This window comes from Eptatretus burgeri, chromosome 2 (genome assembly GCF_056783735.1).
Source record: "Eptatretus burgeri isolate ZD-2024b chromosome 2, Ebu_testis_v1, whole genome shotgun sequence".
Taxonomy (NCBI): domain Eukaryota; kingdom Metazoa; phylum Chordata; class Myxini; order Myxiniformes; family Myxinidae; genus Eptatretus; species Eptatretus burgeri.
The window spans coordinates 44,913,953-44,936,829 of NC_140962.1; the positions used below are offsets into that span (position 1 = coordinate 44,913,953).

The 22,877-nt window shown below is 44.3% G+C and overlaps 1 protein-coding gene across 1 annotated transcript; it reads right to left on the reverse strand.

Annotated features, from left to right (window-relative positions):
- Positions 1-7,253: 7,253 nt before the first annotated feature.
- LOC147031948 (uncharacterized) lies at positions 7,254-22,810 on the reverse strand. Its single transcript, XM_085869188.1, has 2 exons — positions 21,887-22,810; positions 7,254-9,887 (listed from the first exon to the last, which is right to left on the reverse strand). The coding sequence occupies exon 2, from the start codon at positions 9,715-9,717 to the stop codon at positions 8,827-8,829; it is 891 nt and encodes a 296-aa protein (XP_085725314.1). The 5' UTR covers positions 9,718-9,887; positions 21,887-22,810; the 3' UTR covers positions 7,254-8,826.
- Positions 22,811-22,877: the final 67 nt, after the last annotated feature.

A 22,877-nucleotide genomic window follows, 5' to 3' on the forward strand; every position in this document is an offset into this window, starting at 1 on the left:
CACCTAATGTGTCTGTTCCCCACTGTTTTGTCCCTTCCACTCCCGCCCCTCGTCTCATGCCTCCTTGCTGTGAGTTGTGTGTTAGCTCTCATACGAGCCTCGACCAAGGTATACAAAAAAAAAAAAAAAAAAAAAAAAGTCAGTGCTTCATGCCCTGTTTGTGCTGAACTAAAACCCAGATTATATGGCACCGCTCCTGGCAGGTTGATCAAGGCCACTTCACCCTTCGAGAGACTAAATATCGACTTCAAAGGGCCCTTGCCGACTGAGACAGACAACAGATACATACTCACTGTTGTTGATGAATACTCAAGGTTCCCATTTGCATTCCCATGCTCGGATATGACCTCGGGCACTGTCGTGAAATGTCTCTCTGACCTCTTTGCCATGTTTGGGAAACCTTCGTACATACATTCAGACAGAGGACCGTGTTTCATGTCGGCCGAGCTCAAACAGTTCCTATATGAACACGGCATAGCAACTAGTCGAGTGACGGGTTACAACCGACAGGGTAATGGGCAGGTGGAACGGTATAATGGAGTCATTTGGAAAGCCGTAACCCTGGCACTGAGATCGAGAGGACTGGGGCCCGAGCGGTGGGAGGTTACCCTTCCCGATGCCCAGAATTCCATACGCTCTTTGCTCTGTACGTCCATCAATGCTACTCCGCACGAACGAATGTTTACTCACCAACGACGATATACTGGTGGCCAATCGGTGCCCAACTGGCTAACCTATCCGGGTACAGTGCCCATGAAGCACCCGGTATGACAAAGCAAGTATGAACCGATGGTGGAGAAGGTCGAACTCATCGATGCTAATCCTGAGTATGCTCATGTTAGACTTCCTGATGGCAGGGAGACCACTGTGTCGGTTCGCCATCTGGCTCCCGCAGGTACTCCTCCCGCAGGTACTCCCCCCTCTGACATTCCCTCCCCAGGTGTTTCCCCCTCAGGAACTTCTCCACCCGAGAATGGTGGCGTCGGGGTTGAGGTAGACGAAGCTACTGCATTCCACCCGAGAGCGATCGAGGAGTCATCCCCGGCACGAATCGAGGCTCCCCAAGGGGATCGGAAGCCTCCCTCAAGTGAAACCACCATTTACTCCCAGAGAGGTCGACGGATAAAACCCCTTCGACGACTCGATCTGTAAAGGGGATTATCGGCATCTCTCGATGGCACCTTACCATGCTTGTGTAACTCAAAATAATCCTCACTGCTTGAAATGTATGCTTCTGTACTTTAAATAGTTCACACTGCTTGAAATCTATGCTCCTATAGCTTTGAAGTAATCATGGTGCGTTAGTTGAACCTCTAGTTACATTTTAAAGATGGGGAGAATGTGAAGAAATAAAAGATGAAGTGACGCGCGATCACGTGACGCATGGCTCGCACACGGGACAGATAAAACCGAGATGCCGCGCGTCGGTGGGATTGTCCCTGGGGCATTGTCATTAACCACGGTGTTTCACTTGGTGCTCCTTGAATGGTGAGAATTGAGAGTATACCGGACTCCGTGCTTATGCTGGCTATTCGTTGTTATACTTTGCGGTGATTGACTGCACATGTATTCCTTTTGTGTTTGTAGAGACGGCTTCAATCAAGTGAAATAAACCCTTATACTCCGAAGGTTTTTCTCTCACATTCATTTCAATGAAGGATATGTTTTGCATCAGAGAAGCTTGAAACAGTTTTTGAGAGAAGGATTGAGAGTAGCTAAAATTCATAGAGTTTTAAAATTAAAAAAAAGTCCCTGGATGGAAAAGTATATTAAATTCAATAGATATGAGAAAAATACAAAAGTAAAAGTAAAATTTGAAGGGGAATTCTATAAATTGATGAATAATGCTGTCTTTGGAAAGACAATGTAAATGTTAGAAATCGGCAAAACATTAGATTTGCAACATCTTGGAAAGAAGCTTCTAGATTGATAAATAAACCAAGTTTTGAGAGAGAAGAGGTTTTTTCAGAGAACTTTTCTGTAATTCATATGAAAAAGGAAAGTACTGTAGTGGATAAACCAATTTATATTGGAACAGCAGTTCTTGATTTATCAAAGATATTGATGTATGATTATTTTATAATGGCTAAAAGAAAGAGTATGGTGAAAATGTTTCATTGTTGTATATGGACACTGATAGTTATATTCTAGAAATAAAAACTGATGATGTTTATAAAGATATGAAGAAAAATATTGGAGTATATGATACAAGTAATTTTTGGAAGAAGAGCGAGTTATTTTCAAAAAAGAATGAAAAGGTTATTGGTAAGTTTAAGGATGAGTTGGGTAGAAAAGTAATGAATGAGTTTATTGGATTGAGAGCAAAGGCATATGCTTATAAGTATGGTGATCAGATTGATAAAAGGTTAAAGGGAATAAAGAAATATGTAATAAAGAAATCAATAACTTTTAGAAATTACTATAATTGTTTGATGAATAAGAAAGAAGAATATAGGAAAATGAATACAATAAGAAGTTATAAACATAAGATATATAGTGAAGAAGCAAATAAAAAAGCATTAGGAGCCTTTGATGATAAGAGATTTATTTTAGATGATGGAATAGATTGTGTCCCATATGGATACAAGTTTTAACGAAATAGAATATGGGTTAAGGTTTTTAAGGGCTACCGCCGCCTTTTTCATAATATATAAATGGTCGAACCAAGTATTAATCAAACTAAAGAATGGAGAAAATCTCAGTCTTATTGAAAAAATAACGAAAACAAAGGTAAATAAAACAAATAAGCGAATCAATTTAAAAATAAAAATAAACCTTGCCAAAAGGTGACCACGTGTGTCTTCTTTAAGGTTACACTGAGGTGAACAGAGCTGATATTCACCAGGAGCGACTCCTTGAGGAATATCTGCCTACGAGAGATTCCGATGAGAATCGTTCTACAGAGTAACCATGAAAAATATGCTTTTGCCTCATAATGTCACCAAATGACGTCATAATGTCTCAAGCTTGACATATCTAGAAAGGACTCAGAGGTGTTCAATTTGAGGTACTACATGATATGGTTCCTAAAATTTGACCTTGGGGTCAAATATGTTTGACCTGAGGCGCGAACCATGAAGGTCAAGGCCAATCGCCACCAAAAATTAATCAGCAGAGCGCCAGACCATGAACTATATTCCCATGAAGTTTGAAGACTATACGATCAAAATTACTCAAAAAATAAGGGTTTCGTCGACTCCTCTGATTTGCGACAAAGTGACCTTGACCTTTGACCTTGACTTTCAAAATTTTATGCGCTGAAAGGGACCTCTATAGGCCTCTGATATGCGAAGTTACAAAAATTTCCAATGATAACTGTGCTCTGCAGAGTGATTTATACGTGATTACAGACAAAAATAAAAATAAAAAATAAAATAAAAACATATGAAGGTCAAGGCCAATCGCCACCAAAAATTAATTAGCTGAGCGCCAGACCATAAACTATATTCCCATGAAGTTTGAAGACGATGCGATCAAAACTCAAAAAATAAGGGTTTCGTCGACTCCCCTGATTTGCGACAAAGTGACCTTGACCTTCAAAATTTTGTGCACTGAAAGGGACCTCTATAGGCCTCTGATATGCGAAGTTACAAAAATTTCCAATGATAACTGTGCTCTGCAGAGTGATTTATACGTGATTACAGACAAAAATAAAAATAAAAAATAAAAAAAAAAACATATGAAGGTCAAGGCCAATCGCCACCAAAAATTAATTAGCTGAGCGCCAGACCATAAACTATATTCCCATGAAGTTTGAAGACGATGCGATCAAAACTCAAAAAATAAGGGTTTCGTCGACTCCCCTGATTTGCGACAAAGTGACCTTGACCTTCAAAATTTTGTGCACTGAAAGGGACCTCTATAGGCCTCTGATATGCGAAGTTACAAAAATTTCCAATGATAACTGTGCTCTGCAGAATTTTTTATATGTGATTACAGACAAACAAACAAACAAACAAACAACAAAAAAAAACATACAAGCTGACTAACATATCTTGCAAAAACTTCGTTTTGGCAAGATAACAAACAAACAAACAAACAGAAACGGAAGTCATTAATATACTTACGAAATCTTTAGATTTTCTTTAGATTTCGTAATCTTTAGATTTCGTAAGTAACAAGCAGTCATAGACTGGTACTTACGAAATCGTCAACTTGCCCTCTGACCTTGTCTAATAAAAGCTGTCTCAAGAGAAGGTAGCGATGCAAACCAGAAGTTTCTATGATGATTCTGCACCAAACCATCAAAAATCGAATCTTTTGGATGTTTGACCTCACTGTGACCTTGACCTTTGACCGATTTTGACCAAAATATAATCAGCGCTAGCCGCCATCCTCCTGAATCAAGTGGTGTAATTTGACATTGGTAGCTTCTTCCGTTCTCGAGTTATCATTTTTGGGATGTTTGACTTATCTGTGACCTTGACCTTTTGACCGATTTTGACCAAAATCTAATCAGCACGAGCCATCACCCTCCTGAATCACGTGGTGTAATTTGACATTGGTATCTTCTTCCGTTCGAGATATGTGTACCAAACCATCAAAAATCGAATATTTGACTTCACTGTGACCTTGACCTTTGACCGATTTTGACCAAAAGCTAATCAGCACTAGCCATCACCCTCCTGAATCACGTGGTGTAATTCGACATTGGTAGCTCCTACCGTTCGAGTTATCGTGTCTACAAGCAAACAAATAAACCAATGTCACCTGCAGGGTGACCCATATCTTGCCAAAAGGTGACCACGTGTGACTTCTTTAAGGTCACACTGAGGTGAACAGAGCTGCTATCCAGCTCCAGGAACGACTCCTTGAGGAATCCAGGAACGACTCCTTGAGGAATATCTGCCTACGAGAGATTCCGATGAGAATCGTTCGACAGAGTAACCATGAAAAATATGCGTTTGTCTCATAACGTCACCAAATGACGTCATAATGTCTCAAGCTTGACATATCTAGAAAGCACTCAGAGGTGTTCAATTTGAGGTACTACACGATATGGTTCCTAAAACTTGAAAATTTGACCTTGGGGTCAAATATGTTTGACCTTAGGCACTAACCATGAAGGTCAAGGCCAATCACCACCAAAAATTAATCAGCTGAGCGCCACACCATGATCTATATTCCCATGAAGTTTGAAGACGATCCGATCAAAATTACTCAAAAAATAAGGGTTTCGTCGACTCCCCTGATTTGCGACAAAGTGACCTTGACCTTTGACCTTGACCTTCAAAATTTTGTGTACTGAAAGGGACCTCTATAGGCCTCTGATATGCGAAGTTACAAAAATTTCCAATGATAACTGTGCTCTGCAGAATTTTTTTATACGTGATTACAGACAAAAAAAAAAAAATAAATACAAGCTGACCAACATATCTTGCAAAAACTTCGTTTTGGCAAGATAACTAGTAAATTAGAGGATGTAAAGAGAAAAATAAATATCCTTGAATGGACTGAAAACTTTGATGGTTATCAATTGAACAATGGAAAAATAATTTACTACAATCTCAAAATTATATGCAACTCAGGAGGTGGTCAAACAACAGCATGAAGAGAAGTATATCATTTCATAATGACACAAAAGGGGCATCTTGAAAAATATAAAGATTCAAATGTTTTATTTTAAAATATTTTAGATGGGGATTATTATGCAAAGAAAATTAAACTATTGAAGGAATTTGAGAATGAACAAATCTTTATAGGTTCAATGAGTTAGCTTTCAATGAGGTTCAATGAGTTAAACAATATGCATTGGTTATTTGAAAAAAAGTGCTCCTAGGCTAAAAGGGGAGGCTATTAAAATCTCCATTCACTTACATGTTTTAGATATTTTAACAGCAGAGAATTCAACAGGTTGGGATAAAAAGGTTTATTTTTTAGGGGAAAAATATGAATCGCTGAGAATCCCCATTCACTTAACATGGGGGAAAGCAAGCCAGAATCAGTATATTTACCCGACTCACGTCGCTGCATCCACTTTCCGCCAGTACTCCAGGGGCCTCCGTCTGGCCATCCCAGGCAGATGCCAAGGCCCATCCCCATCTCCATGAGATACTGATCAACCTTCTGCAACCACGAGGCATGTAATTGGCCCATTGGTCTCCTCCACTCACGAGGCTGTCTCACTGAGAAACTGGTGAGTGGAATCAGCATCAGGAAAACGAGCCACATGTCCATACAGCCGCAGCTGACAAATCTAATTTGAGTCTTTCTCAGCAACCAATCGTTGGACACAAAGTCTGACCAGCGATCACCAAGGATTCTCCAAAGAGACCTGGTACAAAAGCAATTAAGTCTCTGTCTCAGATCCCTGGGCAGAGTCCAAGTCTCACATCCATAGAGCAAGACTGGAAGCACCAAGGACCTGAAGAATCAGACTTTCATCCTCCTGCACAGGTACCGACAGTGCCACACCCCATGATCCAGTGAATCAATGACTCCCCAGATGTCTGTTGATCTCTGGCTCACAGCCAGCAGAGACATGAATATCACTGCCAAGGTTAGTGAATCTCTTCATGACCTCAACATCCTCACCACAAACAGGTACAGACAAAATAGTAGCATCCAAAATGTCAGTGAAAGCTTGGATCTTCGTTTTGACCCAAGAAACCTGTAATCCCAGTGGCTCAGACTCCTCATTCAGCACCTCGGGGGCCTTCAAAAGGATCTCCAGAGTCTCCACAAAGATGAGTCCATCATCTGCGAAATCAAGGTCAGAGATCTTGACATTCCCAAACGATGCACCGCAGCTTGAGCTCTCCAGAATCCAGTGCATACAAGTGCTGAAAAGTGTGGAGACCAGTACACACCCCTGACAAACTCCAGTAACAACTGGAAATAAGTCAGAGATGGTATCACCACATCTCACAGCACTCTCAGTACCAGAGTATGGTTCAGACAACAGATTGATCAGTTTTGGTGGCACCCCATGATTCCTGGACTTCCCCGTTTCTGGACACTTTCTATCCCTGGTAACTTAAAATCCCCCATAATAAATACTCTTCCCTGACCACATGCCCTTCTGAATTATTCGAATGTTGAGGTTAAATTAAATTTAAAGTTTAAATAATTAAAGTTTAAATAATTAAACTCATTACCAAGATGTACGGGTTCTAAAGGGTCCATGGTCCATCTCAAAAGTGTGTTATGATGTCGTACATTTATCAAATACTGTTCTGTGTGGACAAACCAACAAGTAGACAAAAGAGATACCCTCTCCTCTGGCGAGGACAAAAAGTATTCCTCACAAAATAGATGATGCAATCATGGAAGATATTTGAACGTTTTTTTAAATTTTTTTTAAACAGTGTATCAAACAGAATCAAGATCAACTCAAAATAAAAATAACAAAGCAAAGAATCTGGTGAAATGCACATAGAACCCAGGCCACTCAAAAATACAAAAAAGCAATTCATCACCTGCACAAAATGTAATATCCCACAACAATCCTTGCATGCAACATGAGCGACTCCAGCAAGACATCAAGGGGCTTCTCATCTGAATGTTTTGCTTCTTTAAATGTTGAGACATGAACAAAACCCTTAAAATAGATTAATTTTATGGATTGTCATGGTTATAAATTTTCTTATGTGCATAAACCAGATAGCTGACGAAAAACCTTCGAACACAAAGAACACTTGTACGACTTCTCCACCAAGTGAATTAGTTTGTGTGTATTAAAGGATTGATGACCGACTAAAAATCTGAGAAGACACAGAACAATATTTACGGCTTCTCCATTGGTTGTTATCTCCATTTGCGGGTTGCAGGAGGTGGGAGGAAGTTCTCCCAGAACTCAAAATCTCCACCTCCTTTTTCAGTAAAGGATTGTGATTCATGAACCGAACTATGAAAGTTCGTACTGCGAGCGTCGTTCCAATGACTCATTTCAAAATCTTCACTGAACTTCGGACAGCCTCTACTTGTAGCTCGTTTGGAGTGATATTCCGCAGAATGATTTTTAAATACTGTCATGGTTTGCCTTATCATTCTGTGGCTCCAACAATCACTGGGATAATTTCACCTTTCTTCAATTTCCAAGTCCTCTTGACCTCATTTTTCAGATCCCAGTATTTTGTAATTTTCCTGATTTCTGCAGCATTTATTCCAACATCACGGGAACTGAAACCTCGATCAACAAGGCTGACTTTTTCTTTTTGTGTTTGAGCACTATGTCTGGACGTAATGCGTTGTTTGCAATTTCCACAATTGATGGTATTATCTTGTCATGCGTGAGCACTATATGTTCATCTTCAATGATCGGATTTGGTTTCTTTTTCCATAATTGTTCTGGAACTGGAATGTTGAAATGTTTACAGATGTGCCAGTGGATTACACATGTGGATGAAATGCTGTTGGGATGCGCGAGTATTTTTTGCATCTCGAAAGAAGTTGACTTGTACTTGCATCGAGTGTTGATCTCCAATTTTGGCAGTTTATAATTGTATAGCGATATTGGAATAGCAGCACCGCAATTTGATTTCTCGCTTTGGTTTTGTTCTTTGGGAAGAGGGAGGACTTCAGAATTTGTATATTTCTGTGTCGGTACTCTTTGCTCATTATGGACACATTTTTTTTGAGAACATGAGAACAGGACGCATGAGAACACACAGAACACTTGCACGGTTTCTCCCCTGTGTGAATTACTTTGTGTTCATTCAAACCTGATAGCTGACGAAAAACCTAAGAACACACAGAATACTTGAACGGTTTCTCCCCTGTGTGAATTAGTTTTTTGTTCATTTAAATGTGATAGCCGACGAAAAACGTTGGAACACACAGAACACTTGGACGGTTTCTCTCCTGTGTGAATTAGTTTGTGTGTATTTAAGTTTGATTAATGACGAAAAACCTTGGAACACAAAGAACACTTGAATGGTTTCTCCCCGTGTGAATTATTTTGTGTTCATTTAAATGTGATAGCTGACGAAAAATCTTAGAACACACAGAACACTTGAATGGTTTCTGTCCTGTGTGAATTAGTTTGTGTTTGTTTAAGTTTGATGAATGACAAAAAACCTTGGAACACACAGAACACTTGAACGGTTGCTCTCCTGTGTGAATTAGTTTATGTTTATTTAAATGTGGTAGTTGACGAAAAACTTTAGAACACACAGAACACTTGAATGGCTTCTCTTCTGTGTGAATTAGTTTGTGTTTATTTAAACTCGATTGCTGACGAAAAACCTTAGAACACACAGAACACTTGACCGGTTTCTCCCCTGTGTGAATTAGTTTGTGTTCATTTAAATGTGATAGCTGACGAAAAACCTTAGAACACACAGAACACTTGAACGGTTTCTCCCCCGTGTGAATTAGTTTGTGTGTATTTAAACTCGATTGCTGACGAAAAACTTTAGAACACACAGAACACTTGAACGGTTTTTCCCCCATGTGAATTAGTTTGTGTTCATTTAAATGTGATAGCTGACGAAAAACCTTAGAACACACAGAACACTTGAACGGTTTCTCCCCTGTGTGAATTAGTTTGTGTTTATTGAAACTCGATTGCTGACGAAAAACCTTAGAACACACAGAACACTTGTACGGTTTCTCCCCCGTGTGAATTAGTTTGTGTTTATTTAAACCCGATAACTGACGAAAAACCTTAGAACACACAGAACACTTATACAGCTTCTCACGTTGGTTATCATCTCCATTTGTGGGTGTCACCAAGTGCAACAGGGTCCTTCCCTGACTTGAAGTGTCCAACTCCATTGTATTTTCACTTAATTCTGACCAACCCGCAAAATCCTTCCAACGCTTGTATGTGGTCTTCCTCTTGTGATTTTCTTTCAGTCTCAATGTTGATTGTGCAAAAGGCTTGGGACACAATGAATGTGCATTCAACTTCTTCACAGTTTGTCATTCATGATGTTGAACTAAAGCTGAAGAAGAACAAAGAAAAGCAGCAGAGATAAGACAAATTGTGCATTAAAAATAAAGCACGAAAAATGAAATCATTAAATGGGTGAGCAATCAAATCCCCCCACCTTCATACCCCATGACAATGATTCATCACTTTATGAATAACTTTTGAAAAAATATCATTAGTTGGGGGGGGGTGGGGGATTTAGAAATCACCAGGGTCAGTACGAATGTATCGAGTGTTGTGGTCCGTTTACGAGTAGTTCACCATCTCGATGTACAAGTAGGGAAAAGTTAGCTTAAGAGTTGTCCTGTTTGAATGTGCACCATACAGGGGGTGATGCGAGGTCATAGTTCGTCAGGGATTATGGATAAGGAAATTGTGCGTTTCACCTCGATGTCAACCTCGACCGGGGGGTGCCGGGAGATTCGGCAGTCATGAGGATTGGCAGAGCTTGGAAGGTCTCGAGAGCGAGAGGAGGAAAGGGTCATGGCCTCCCAAGGGGGCAGAGCTAACGGGTGCAGGGTGGATTAGAAATGTGTTTGAATGTCGAATCCATGGCCCGGGACGGTTCTTTTTATAATTATAACCCCACCACTAAGTGTGGTCAGTGGGAGCGGCTTGAACACGAACTTTGCCGGCAAACGGAGTCACACAATAGCAGCGCGATCGCACCTCAGCGCAACACGGAGCGGGCTGCTATTAATAGCACAACTAACGGCACGGCTTCAAACCACGTGGTCACGGCATGTGCCATGGCAGGCGTGGCAGGATGACTATGCGAGCATTGGCAGGCTTCAGGCACAATTGGGGGATGTCTTGGAAAAGGTGAAGCGTTATGAAGAATATATCGAGGAGGTGCAAAGTGGAGTGGACGAGTCACAACGCACGCAGACGAGATTCAGAAAAATTACATGTATGGGGGGGACACAGCGATTGGACGATTTACTGGAACGAATTCGGTGGCAAAAACATGACTTAGCCAACAGAGTCGACAAACTATGTGGGAAAAAGAATTTGGTAGTGTGGTATACCTGTCAGTTGGAATATACGAAGAGCAAAGTGAACAAAAGAATAAAGGAAGAGCAGATTTGTAACTCCCAGGATAGGAACAGCTTGGAGGAAGAATGGAAAAAAAAAAGCTAGAAAAGGAAAAATGTGAACACGATTTGGAATTAAAACAACAAAAGGAAGAGGTAAGATCAGGCAAACAGATAAAAGAAAGCCTGGAACAGGAGATAAAAAGAGGAGAGGAACATCTGGAGGAAAGGAAGGAAGAATTGTTGGAAAAGTCGAGACAGTTCAAAGAACTACAGGGAGAAATGAGGAAAGTAGAGTTGAGTACCCATGAGTTGGAACATGAGAGGTACGAACTGAAGAAAAGAAAAGAGGAGCAAATTAGTAACTCCTGGGATAGAAAGAACATGGAAGAAGAATGGAAAAAAAGCTAGAAAAGAAAAAATGTGAACACGATGTGGAATTGAAACTACTGAAGCTAGAGGTAGAAGAAGGCATTTGGAAAAGAGAAAGCCTAGAACAGAAGAGGAACATCTGGAGCAAGGGAAGGAAGAATGGTTGGAAAAGTCAAAACAGTTCGAAGAACTACAGGAAGAAATGAGGGAGGAAGGAGAAAGGAAAAAACGCAAACAAGATGGGGAAATGGAACTCCTGAAGCGAGAGATAAGGGCAGACCAGTTTAAAATAGAAACCCTGGAAGGGGAGATAAAAATGGGAAAGGAATGGCAGAAAAAACTAAAGGAATACAGTAAGATAAGGGACGAATTGAGGATGGAAGCATTGGAAAGTGAGGTGGAGATGAGCAAGAGAATGGGTGAAATGAGTGAGGAGGCGTGCAAATTGGGAGAGGAACTATGGAAAAAAACTTCTGAGATACTGAAACACGAAAACAAAGAAACGGAATTACAAAACGAGCTGAGAATGTTGTGGGAAGAAAGAATGAAAACAGAGAATGAGACGTTGAGGGACCATACTGAGCAGATCAAACAGTTAGAAGCCAAAGCAAGGTTGGAGTGTGAGGGAATGAGAAAGGAAGTAGAAAAAAAAACTTCTGAGTTACAGAAACACCAAAACAAAGAGATGGAATTACAAGACGAGCTGAGGATGTTAACAGAGGAAAGAACGAGAACGAAGAATGAAACATTAAGGAACCACACTGTACAGATCGAACAGCTGTAAGCGAAGGCCAGATTAAAGAATGAGGAACAAGAAAGAGTACTGAAAGAACAAGGAATGAGACAGGAGAAAGAAATCAGTCAATTAAAGGAAACAACGAGATTGGAGAAGGAAGAACGAGAGGAACAGTGGGATAGAAAACAAAAAACATGAATTTGAGGTTGACCAATTGAAAGAAAAGGCAAGGTTGGAGTACGAGGAGATGGAGAAAGAACAACGAACGAAACAGGAGAAGGAAATCAGCCAATTGAAGGAAATAACGAGATTGCAGAATGAGGAACAAGAACGACAGTGGAATAGAAAACACAAAGAACAAGGAATGAGACAGGAGAAGGAAATAAGCCAATTGAAAGAAACTATGAGATTGGTGGCTGAAAAGCATGAGGAACAGTGGGAGAGAAAACAAAAACTAAATGAGTTTGAAATTAACCAGCTCGAGGGGATAACAAAATTTGAGTCCACAGGGATGGAAAAACTCCGGAAAGAGAACGAACGACTCAAAAAGAGCCAGGAAGTAGAACAGCACAACAGGATGGGATGTGTGACATCACCACAGGGAGGAACGTTAGTGGTGCGGGACTTGATTGACATCACTCGTCGGATGAAACAACGATAAGGGCAAACCCTGAAAATGGAGACGAGGGAAATAACAGAGACGACGAAGAAAATAGAAGTATTGCCAGAGACACGGGAGATGGACCGAGTCGAGACTGAATTAAATAGAATGAAGGAGGAAACAGACGAAGATCCAGGAAGAAACTAATAGACACGCAGAGACAACAGAAATAAAATGTATAGAGACGCGGGAGATAGAAAAAAATAGAGAGACTGCATGATAAAGACGGGGTGAAAGACGAGCACACACACGTAGAGGTAGTGGAGGACGATGAGGGTGTGCGAGTTTGCGAGTGAGCCGGAGTGCGTGCCTCTCAGCACACAGTGTGTGGTTGAAGCACCGTGTGCGAGTGGAACCCCCTGTGCAAGTGAAAGGCCGTGTGTGAGTGAACCACGTGTGCGAGTGAAAGGGCATGCGTGAGTGAACGGCCGTGTGTGAGAGGGAGATGGCGGCTGGCATGCGGGAACATGTAACCGCATGTCCCGGTGTGAGTGCCATCTCGAGGTGTGCGAGCCTTGTGGCACGTGGGAGTTTGTGCGCGAGAGTGTGACGACGATGGTGCCTGATGGCGGACAAAGGCCGAGGAGCGGCCGTAGCTGCATTGGGAACCATGCCGGGTTTGCACGGCAGCGCGCGCGGGGTCCGTGCTGTGGTATGCACGAGGCTGCCACGTGCGCGCCTGCGGGAGTGAAACCCGGTCCGTAAACGCACGCGGTGGATTAGCCGATCCCGCGGACGGACAGAAGGTAGGCTGGATTACGGATTTGAACCGGATGGGTTCTCCACGTGAGCGTGTGTGTGAAGCTCCGACGGGCAGAGCACATGTGTTCGTGTGGGGAACCCCTCGAAACGCGAGGCTTGTTTTTGATGCGCAGGGTGACGTCATGGCTGCATGGTTGGAATCCGGCAGGAGGGGAAATCCCTGCCGGATGGTACCATCCGAGAAGGGACGAAGTGCATGAACAGCTGCCATGACGTCACGGGGAAAAAAGCGCTGGTTGCGAGTTGCCACGCTGGTGTGCGCATTAAAAAAAAAAGCAAGCCTCGCTTCGGGTGAACAGGATTCCCTGGGCAAGGGGTGGAAGACCCCCCCTGCCCAGGGCACAGGATGGAACTAGTTAGGGCGATGGGTTCGTGAAAGCGAGACCGGCTCCATGGGGCAGGGATAAGTCCTCATGGGGCCCGTGGAATGGATTAGTTAGAGGGATTCAGTTTAATTTAAGTTGCTTGTGTTGTCTATTTGTCGTGGGTTCAAGGGTAAAATCCATGTGCCTCCGTCCTTGCCGCCCTATAATCTCCAAGGATCACGTGTTCGTATCCAAGGGAGAAAAACATTTGGCTATCCGTCCAGGTAGGTTAAACCTCCTCGACACGCCAAGTGAATTTTTTATGTCATAGGTGCCTTCGTTATGACGTCATAAATGCATATGTAGAACGCCACATCTGATCAGTATGAACATTTTTGAGGGTCATCTTGGGATAAAATGCTCCACAGAAAAAAAAAATTGATGATGTCATAGTTCACATGATTTGGCAGCCAAAATAGGTCATAGGTCACAAAAAAATAAAATAATAAAAATAAAAAAACCCAAGAATCTTCTCCCAAATGGCTGAACAGATCGAGGCAAAACTTAAAAACGTATGACCACATATCCATGAGAAACAAAATGTTAATACATTAGTCATAGGTCACATGATTTGGCAGACATATCGCATTTACCCGAAAACACAAAAAAAAATCTTCTCAAAAACAGATGGACAGATCAAAGGGAAACTTCATACAAATTCTCCTCAAGAGATGGGTATACAAGTTTAAGGAATAATTGATAGGTCACATGTTTTGGCAGCCATATTGGATTGAACAAAATGATAAATGTTTTCTCTGGCACCACTTAATCAATGAAAGTAAAACTTCACAATTATGATCTCGTAGTGATGGGGGGAATTCATGTTTTAAATTTCAACTTGACCGGACACATGGTCTGGCAACCAGGATTATTTAATTTTTTGATCTGGGGGTTTTTTTTTTGTTTAAGGCTCACTTGGCTGTACCTGGACAGGTTTTGGGTGGAGGAGCAGCAGCTGAAACCCGAATCCCATCCAGGTTCGTCCTGATAACTTCATCTTTACTTTTTACTTGTTCGGATTCCTTCTGGTGACTCCAATGCAGGACTGTACCTATTTGGTCTTCCATTTGAATGGAATTTATTTTAATCCCATTCCAAGTTCAATTGCATAATGATTAATAATAAAAAAACGTCTTGGGTCAGAGTCAGGTGTCCGATCAAAGCGGGACGTCTTTCTACCTGGTCATCACTGCCAGCAATTATAAAGTGGCAGTTCTCGTTATGTTTCACGAATTACATAACACACCAGTACACAAATACCACACAAAACAAGTCCTGGCAAGGGTCTGCGATCTCAGGTTGCTCTTTTTCTTGTTTATATCATTTTTGTCCCATCATTCAATGGTGAAGAATCACTGAAAAATATTATAGGATTTTTATCTTCATCATAATATCATGGGCATAAGCCTGGAACTTCTAACACACTTTTCTCCAAACATATTCTGTTCATACTTCCAAAATCTTCACATTATGTGTTCCATGTATTTGCGCAGGTGATAGCGGATTCAAAAAAATTGAATGTACATAGAATTTTCAGAGGGAACCGATGACGTCACAATCAGCAGCGTTCGCCGGCAAACCGACGGCTGGATCCCAGATGACATGCTTTACTTAACTAAGTCCATGAGTTCAAGACGTTTGTTCAACTCAGCATTTGCAACTTTTATTCTGCCATGTTATTCATCATTTCTATATTACTTCCATCAACAGATTAACATGTCAAATCGTTTGTGTTACTCATCCGGTACTATGTGTGAAGGCCAACAATCGAAAGTGACCGATCTCAAACGCTACCATGGGCTCCCAGACATGCCACCAATATGAACTGAGCTGTTGGATGCGGCGCAAAACATCCAAAGAAACTTCCGTAACCGAGTATTGTGATCCGTCCTTTCCCTCGTACCCGTCGTAGAAGGCTATCTGCTAGTTAAATCAATTCGTCGTCACACACCCAATGTGTCCAAGTTTCGTCTGAATCCATCTATAACTTTAAGATATCTTGTTTGGTCAATCCTTTATTGAAGAATCACTTTAAAAAACAAGGACAAGTGTGTCCAAGAGCCGTGAGGAGGTGGAGGAGGAGGAGGAGGAGGAGGAAGAGGAGGAGGAGGAGGAGGAGAAGAAGAAGAAGGAGGAGAAGAAGAAGAAGAACGCGGAGCTCTCTTCGAGCCAGCGTTCGCAACGCGACACGGCTAAAAATATATTTGCCGGATTTGGATCTTCACCAAAATCAAAATAGTTAGTTCTTGTCACACACCCAACCTCCTGACCAAATTTCATCTGAATCCGTCAACAACTTTTTGAGATATCCTGAACACAAACAAACAAACAGACAAAGCGGTGAAAACATAACCACCTTCCATCTTTGGTGGCATTGGTAACTCAGAGAGATACAGCTAGAAACAAGGAGATGAAGGAAGAGGAAAGGGGGAGCACAGGAAACAGAGCAATCTCCAGAGTTCTTGAGGAAAGAGGTTTTTGTGGACAAGTTATTGGTTGTGGTACCAGCAATTAACATTCAACAAATTTTAAAAATATGTACTGATCATGCTAATTAAAATATCAAAGGTCAACTTTGTGATGCTTTTGGCTTTGTATTAAACTACGAAGTAATTTTACCAATAAAAGCCTTCAAAGATCAATGTTGCAGATCTTTCATGTGCAGCACAAGGCTGCGGGGTGACATCTTTGGCTGGAGGAGGGTCCGGTGATTTATCGATATAATTTTTCATATTGATATACCGGTGTTGGAATTCTGAATATATAAAAAAAAAATCGGAATGAAAAAAAAGGCCCCAAAACCCCGTATATTGTTACGGGGCCAGGTATCGGTTGCGAGCACAACCGCAAGAGGGAGCAGTGGAGTCGGCTCCACCGAACACACCGGAATTGAGGTCGTGCCTTTTGGATAAGTCCGAAGGGCACAGGTCCCTTACTGGATCATGAATCGCCAAAAATTTGACCGCGTCGGGTAGGGTCTATTGCCAAACTTCAATATACCGAATTACCCATGCGGACAAAGCTACCGGGGAATTCACACCCTCGGCGGACCTCGAGCAGAACAAGCCCGAACAGTGTGTAACCCGAGTGGAGATTACCATGGCCCGTCGGACCAAATTAACAATTTACCGGCCCGAACGACCTTGCTATTTCTCAATACACACCATGCCAAGCCAATGAAAGAAACACAGAAACGAGCTGAAACATTTAACAAACGGTCAGGTCGGTCAGGTATGGGAGCATGTGCCAGAACAGCGCGTCGCTGTGTCCACTTTCCGCCGGTACTCCAGGGGCCAACGTCTGGCCATCCCCCATGGCAGATGCCAGGCCCATCCCCATCTCCTTGAGATGATGGTCAACCTGCTGCAACCACGAGGCACGTGGTCGGCCCACTGGACTCCTCCACTCATGAGACTCCCTCGCTGAGAGAATCTGGTGAACAGGATCAGCGTCAGGAAAACGAGCCACATGTCGATACAGCTGCAACTGATGCTCACGGACTATGCTGGTAACAAATCTCATCCGGGTCTCTCTCAGCAACCGCTCGTTGGACACAAAATACGACCAGCGATAGCCAAGGATTCTCTGAAGAGACCTGGTACCAAAGGAATGAAGTCTCCGTCTCAGATCCTTGGTCAGAGTCCAAGTCTCGCATCCATAGAGCAAAACTGGAAGTACCAAGGACCTGAAGACTCACATTTTCGTCCTCCCGCACAGGTACCGGCAGCGCCACACCCCATGATCCAGTGAATCCATGACTCCCCAGGCCCGACCCAGACGTCTATTGACCTCTGACTCACAGCCAGCAGAGACATGAATATCACTGCCAAGGCAAGTGAATTTCTCCACAACCTCAACATCCTCACCACAAACAGACACAGACAGGACAGCAACATCCAAGATGTCACCGAAAGCCTGGATCTTAGTTTTGACCCAAGAAACCCGTAATCCCAGCGGCTCCGACTCCTCATTCAGCACCTCGAGGGCCCTCAAAAGGATATCTAAAGTCTCCGCAAAGATGACTGCATCATCTGCAAAATCAAGGTCTGAGATCTTGACATTCCCAAACGATGCACGCAGCTTGATCTCTCCGACATCCTCCCTAAAATCCAGTCCATACAAGTGTTGAAAAGTGTGGGGGCCAGTACACACCCCCGACAAACTCCAGTAACAACTGGAAATAAGTCAGAGATGGTACCACCACACTTCACAGCACTCTCAGTACCAGAGTAGAGTTCAGACATCAGATCGATCAGTTTTGGTGGCACCCCACAAAGACCAAGAATCCTCCAGAGGACATCCCGATTCACTGAATCGAACGCTTTACAGAGATCAACATAGGCTGCAAGCAGCCCTGCTGAAACTCTCGTCTGCATTCGGTGAGGACCCGAAGAGCAAGGATACGGTCAATCGTTGACCTCTTTGGTGTAAAGCTTGACTGCTCGGGACGCTGGTGCTCAAGCAGATGGTGGCGAGCCCGATCAAGAATTATCCGAGCAAAGACCTTTCCCGGCACTGAGAGCAGCGTCACCCCTCGGTAGTTGTTGCCGTCTTGGCGATCACCCTTCCCTTTCCAGAGAGGAACAACAAGGCCCCTCTTCCAATTAGTTGGGATGATGCCTGTGTTCCAGGCAGAGCACAAAACTGCATGCAACGACACGAGTGCAGCATTTCCACCAGCCTTGAGAAGTTCAGCATGGATGCCACAGATCCCTGGAGCTTTGCCCCGTTTCAACTGGTTCACCGCAGCCCGTGTTTCCACAAGCGAAGGTGGACCACAGTTGATTCGAGGGTCAGCAACAGGGATTGTAACACCCTTGACGTCCAACTCGACAGCTGGGGGATCAGCCTGGTACAACCGCTCAAAGTAACCGGCCCAGCGGGCCTTCACTTCAGACTCCTCTGTCAAGAGCCTACCACTCTCTGCTCTAACTGCAGTGCTCCGAAGGATGGGCTTGGACGAACGCAATGCGCGAATTCCCCTGTAAGTGGGACGAGAATCACCTGTCCACAGGTGATGCTCTACCCCCTCAGATTCCTCGCACATAGGCCTCCTTGTCCACCCTCAGTGCACGTACAGTTTTACGCCTCAGCTCCCTGAACAGCTCAGCTCTGCCATTCAGCCTGGCCCTGTGACTCTTGTCAATGGTATCCAGTGTCCCTTGAGAGACAAAATTCTTCTTTGCCCTGCGGTGAGTTCCAAGACATCCACTGGCAACATCAAGGACAGTGGTCTTCAAGGCACTCCACAACTCTTCAGGACCCCCCAAAGCACCCAGACCCCCAAGTGTCCACTCAGCCTGTTCGCAAACTCCTCAGCTACTTTCTCATCCCTGAGCCTGCGAACATCCAGCCTAGGCTGGGATGGTACCATTCTCCAGGATTTAAGGTGCAGCATTAGAGTTGCTACAACAAGCCTGTGGTCAGTATTGAGGAACTGAGCACTCCGGTAGACCCTGCAGTTCTGGATCATCCTCCAACGACCGTCAATGAGGATATGGTCACTCTCCTTTGCCACACCGCCAGCGTTGGAATACCAAGTCCAGCAATGAGCTTGTGGGCGCTGAAACCATGAACCAGCCACCCTAAGTCCATGACTTCTTGCAAAGTCAAGGAACTTCGTGCTATTCTGGTTCATAGTTCCTGACCCATGGGGACCAACACACACCTCATAACCATCCCTATCAGTTCCAGTCGATGCATTGAAATCCCCCAAGACAAGAAGTGTATCTCGTCTGGGGCACTGATCAACCACAGACTTGAGCGTGGCGTAGAATGCATCCTTCACGGTGAGATCACTCACCTCAGTCGGAACATAAACAGAGACCAGGGAAATGACACCCAAGGAGTGACGAATCCTTTATCTCATAATACGCTCGTTGACCGGTGTTACCTCAATTTTCATTGGGGTCAGCTTATTGGACACAGCTACAGCAACTCCTTGGGTATGGTAACCATCAGAGCGACCAGACCAATAGTAGGTGTAACCACCCACCATTATCTCGCCGCAATCCGGTCTCCGAACCTGAGAGAGAGCTGCAATCCCGATGTCCAAACGCTTGAGCTCAGATGATAACAGAGACAGGTGATCATCCTCTCTTAGGGATAGGACATTTTGGAATAACAAAAGGGATATTTATTTATCATGCGGCAGGGGAGCACACAAGAAGGCAGAGTTAACTGAATAATGAAGGAATAGCAATTTATGTACAAGCATTTATGCAGTTTTACTTAATGGACTGGTGCCACGCACGCACGCACGCACGCACGCACGTGCTCGCACGCATGCACGCACACACGCACACACGTTAGGTCTTTATTGGAGGCCTCCAGCTCGAGGAAAGGTGAGCTGGAGGTCAGAGCCTATTCTTGGACCTTTCCACCTCGTGCAGTCTTCGAAGATCCAGTGTGGCAGGACTCTAACCCGCCACACAATGCCGCTCTTAGCCCAGGCAGGCAATCCTCGCGGGACAGGCACACAGGCCACAAGAGAAGACGTTCTGTTGGCGGAACCCCAGGAAGGTGACGACTGGCTTCAGAAAACCACCAGACGTCCGAAGACCAGAAGACAATTCCTCCGAACACCAGAAGACAACCACTCAACTCTCCCTCACATTTGGCCCACGCGCGCTTCTCTTATCCCACGCTCGCACTCCCACATTGGGAAGAGAGGGAACGCTCTATATCCATATTTGGAACAAAGTCAGAACGAAATACCTGTGCCCACATTTGGAGCGAAGCCAGAGCACAACGCTTGTGCTCATATTTGGAGCGAAGCCAGAGCGCAACGCTTGTGCTCATATTTGGGGCGAAGCTAGAGCACAACGCTTGTGCTCATATTTGGGGCGAAGCCAGAGCACAACGCTTGTGCCCATATTTGGGGCGAAGCTAGAGCGTAACGCTTGTGCCAATATTTGGGGTGAAGTTCAGCAGGTTTCATCTTTTAAACCTCAGCATCCAAGCTCATCAGCTCGGGATAAGCAATCATGTTTTTATTTACCCTCGTGGATGGTTTTAAAATAAATTGCCAATTGGTTGTTCATATTAATCGGGAGTGCTTAAGAAACCATGTGCTGAGAAATCCTCCATCTATCAATCCCTCCAAACTTCGTCAATCCATCTTTCAATCCCTCCATCCATCAATCCATCTTTCAATCCCTCCATCCTTCATCTATCAATCCATCTTTCAATCCCTCCATCCTTCGTCTATCAATCTATCTTTCAATCCCTCCATCCTTTGTCTATCAATCTATCTTTCAATCCCTCCATCCTTCGTCTATCAATCCATCTTTCAGGCCTTCTTTCACTGCAGATACCCATCCATTGCCGGTCTCTCCCTTTTTCACCTCCAAAATGAATCTCAATGCAAAATCCAAAATCTCAAACCCCTCTCATGGTCCTTGCACCTTGCAATCCCCACTTCACATCATCCCCTTCAACCCCCCCCCTCCCCCTGTTCATTCCACATCCAAAAACATCCCTCCCTGACCCCCTCCCCCCCAATCACCATCACCACATCTGGGGTGGCCAGGGCGTGCCCCCCACAGGGTTTTTGAATACACATTGGGAAACGTCGGGTCTCCCAGCATCCCAGGGGCTGCTCCATGCTTCCTGAAGTAGTGGGGAAGGCGCTACTCTGCGGGCCACGTGGGTCAGGGAAATACCACACTCATCTCCTCCCCGTGTAATCTCACCGCGACCTCGTGATCCTCCCTGGGTTCTCCACCCGCCATTTTATTTTGTTGATCCGCCATCGTGTTCATGTCCTCGGTGGATTAAAATTAACAAAAACCTTTTTAAATAAAACAACCAACCGAAGCGAGCTGTGCACACAAATGATTAGTTGTCCTTGACGAGTGAGGTTCGAATCCGGCTCCTGAACACCGAGGGATGTTTGTACTGTACGTGACCCTGAACACCGAGGGATGTTTGTACTGTACGTGACCCTGAACACCGAGGGATGTTTGTACTGTACGTGACCCATCAATATGGATTTATTAAATAAAAATCACACGGACACGAGACGTGAAGGAACAGATGTGGCGGGACGAAGAGAGACGATGATAATTAATAAACACTTACCAACGGGGAAACCAACCGAGGAGGTTCAATTTACTTTGGACCCACAGGGTGCAGTGTGGGTGCGGTCCAGGGTCCAGGGTCCAGGGTCCAGGGTCCAGGGTCCAGGGTCCAGGGTCCAGGGTCCAGGGTCCAGGGTCCACGGTCCAGGGTCCACGGTCCAGGGTCCACGGTCCAGGGTCCACGGTCCAGGGTCCAGGGTCCAGGGTCCAGGGTCCAGGGTCCAGGGTCCAGGGTCCAGGGTCCACGGCACACAAAGAAGAGTCGGTTCCGGCAAAAAAGAGAGAACCGTTGCTGAGGATCAAATGGCGACGAAACAAAGAACGAGACGTTCACGGAGCAACACAAAGGAAGTTTTCTGCGAGACGTTGATTCGCCCTCTCATCTCCCCTCCCCCACACGGGTCTCGTGCGATCAATGACGACACACGCCCACTCGGCTCGACTGGCCAATAACAGCGCTTCGTCTTACCAACAACGAGGTCCAATGGCGATCCAAATTCCGCCTCCGTCATGCAGGGCCGCATTAACCACTAGGCCCCTGAGGCCCGGGCCTTGGCCTACGAAAATTTCCGACGAGGTTTTATCTTTTATCTTTTATTTTTAATTTTTAATTATGTGACTCGACGTGTGCAGGAAGGCTGTACACACCGTGAGCGAAGGCGGCTGGCACGCTGACACACAGTGATCGTCGACAGCGAGCGTGGGAACCACGTGATCACATCACAATCAGCCAATCACAGGCGTCGCCGCTATCGTCTGGCTGATGGGTGGAGTAACGTTCGCGCTGAGTATGAACATACTGGCACCCTCTCACTTTCCTGTGAGTTATCGAGCATCCTGACGCTTGCAGTTCTTCGTTTTGCTCTTATTTGTCGTTTTGTATTCTTGACTATGGCCGACGGATATATTCGGCACCACGACAGCGGTACTTGCAAACGGGACAAAAAGAAGGGTTGTGAAACAGAAACAAAAAGACTGTCTGGATCCATGTT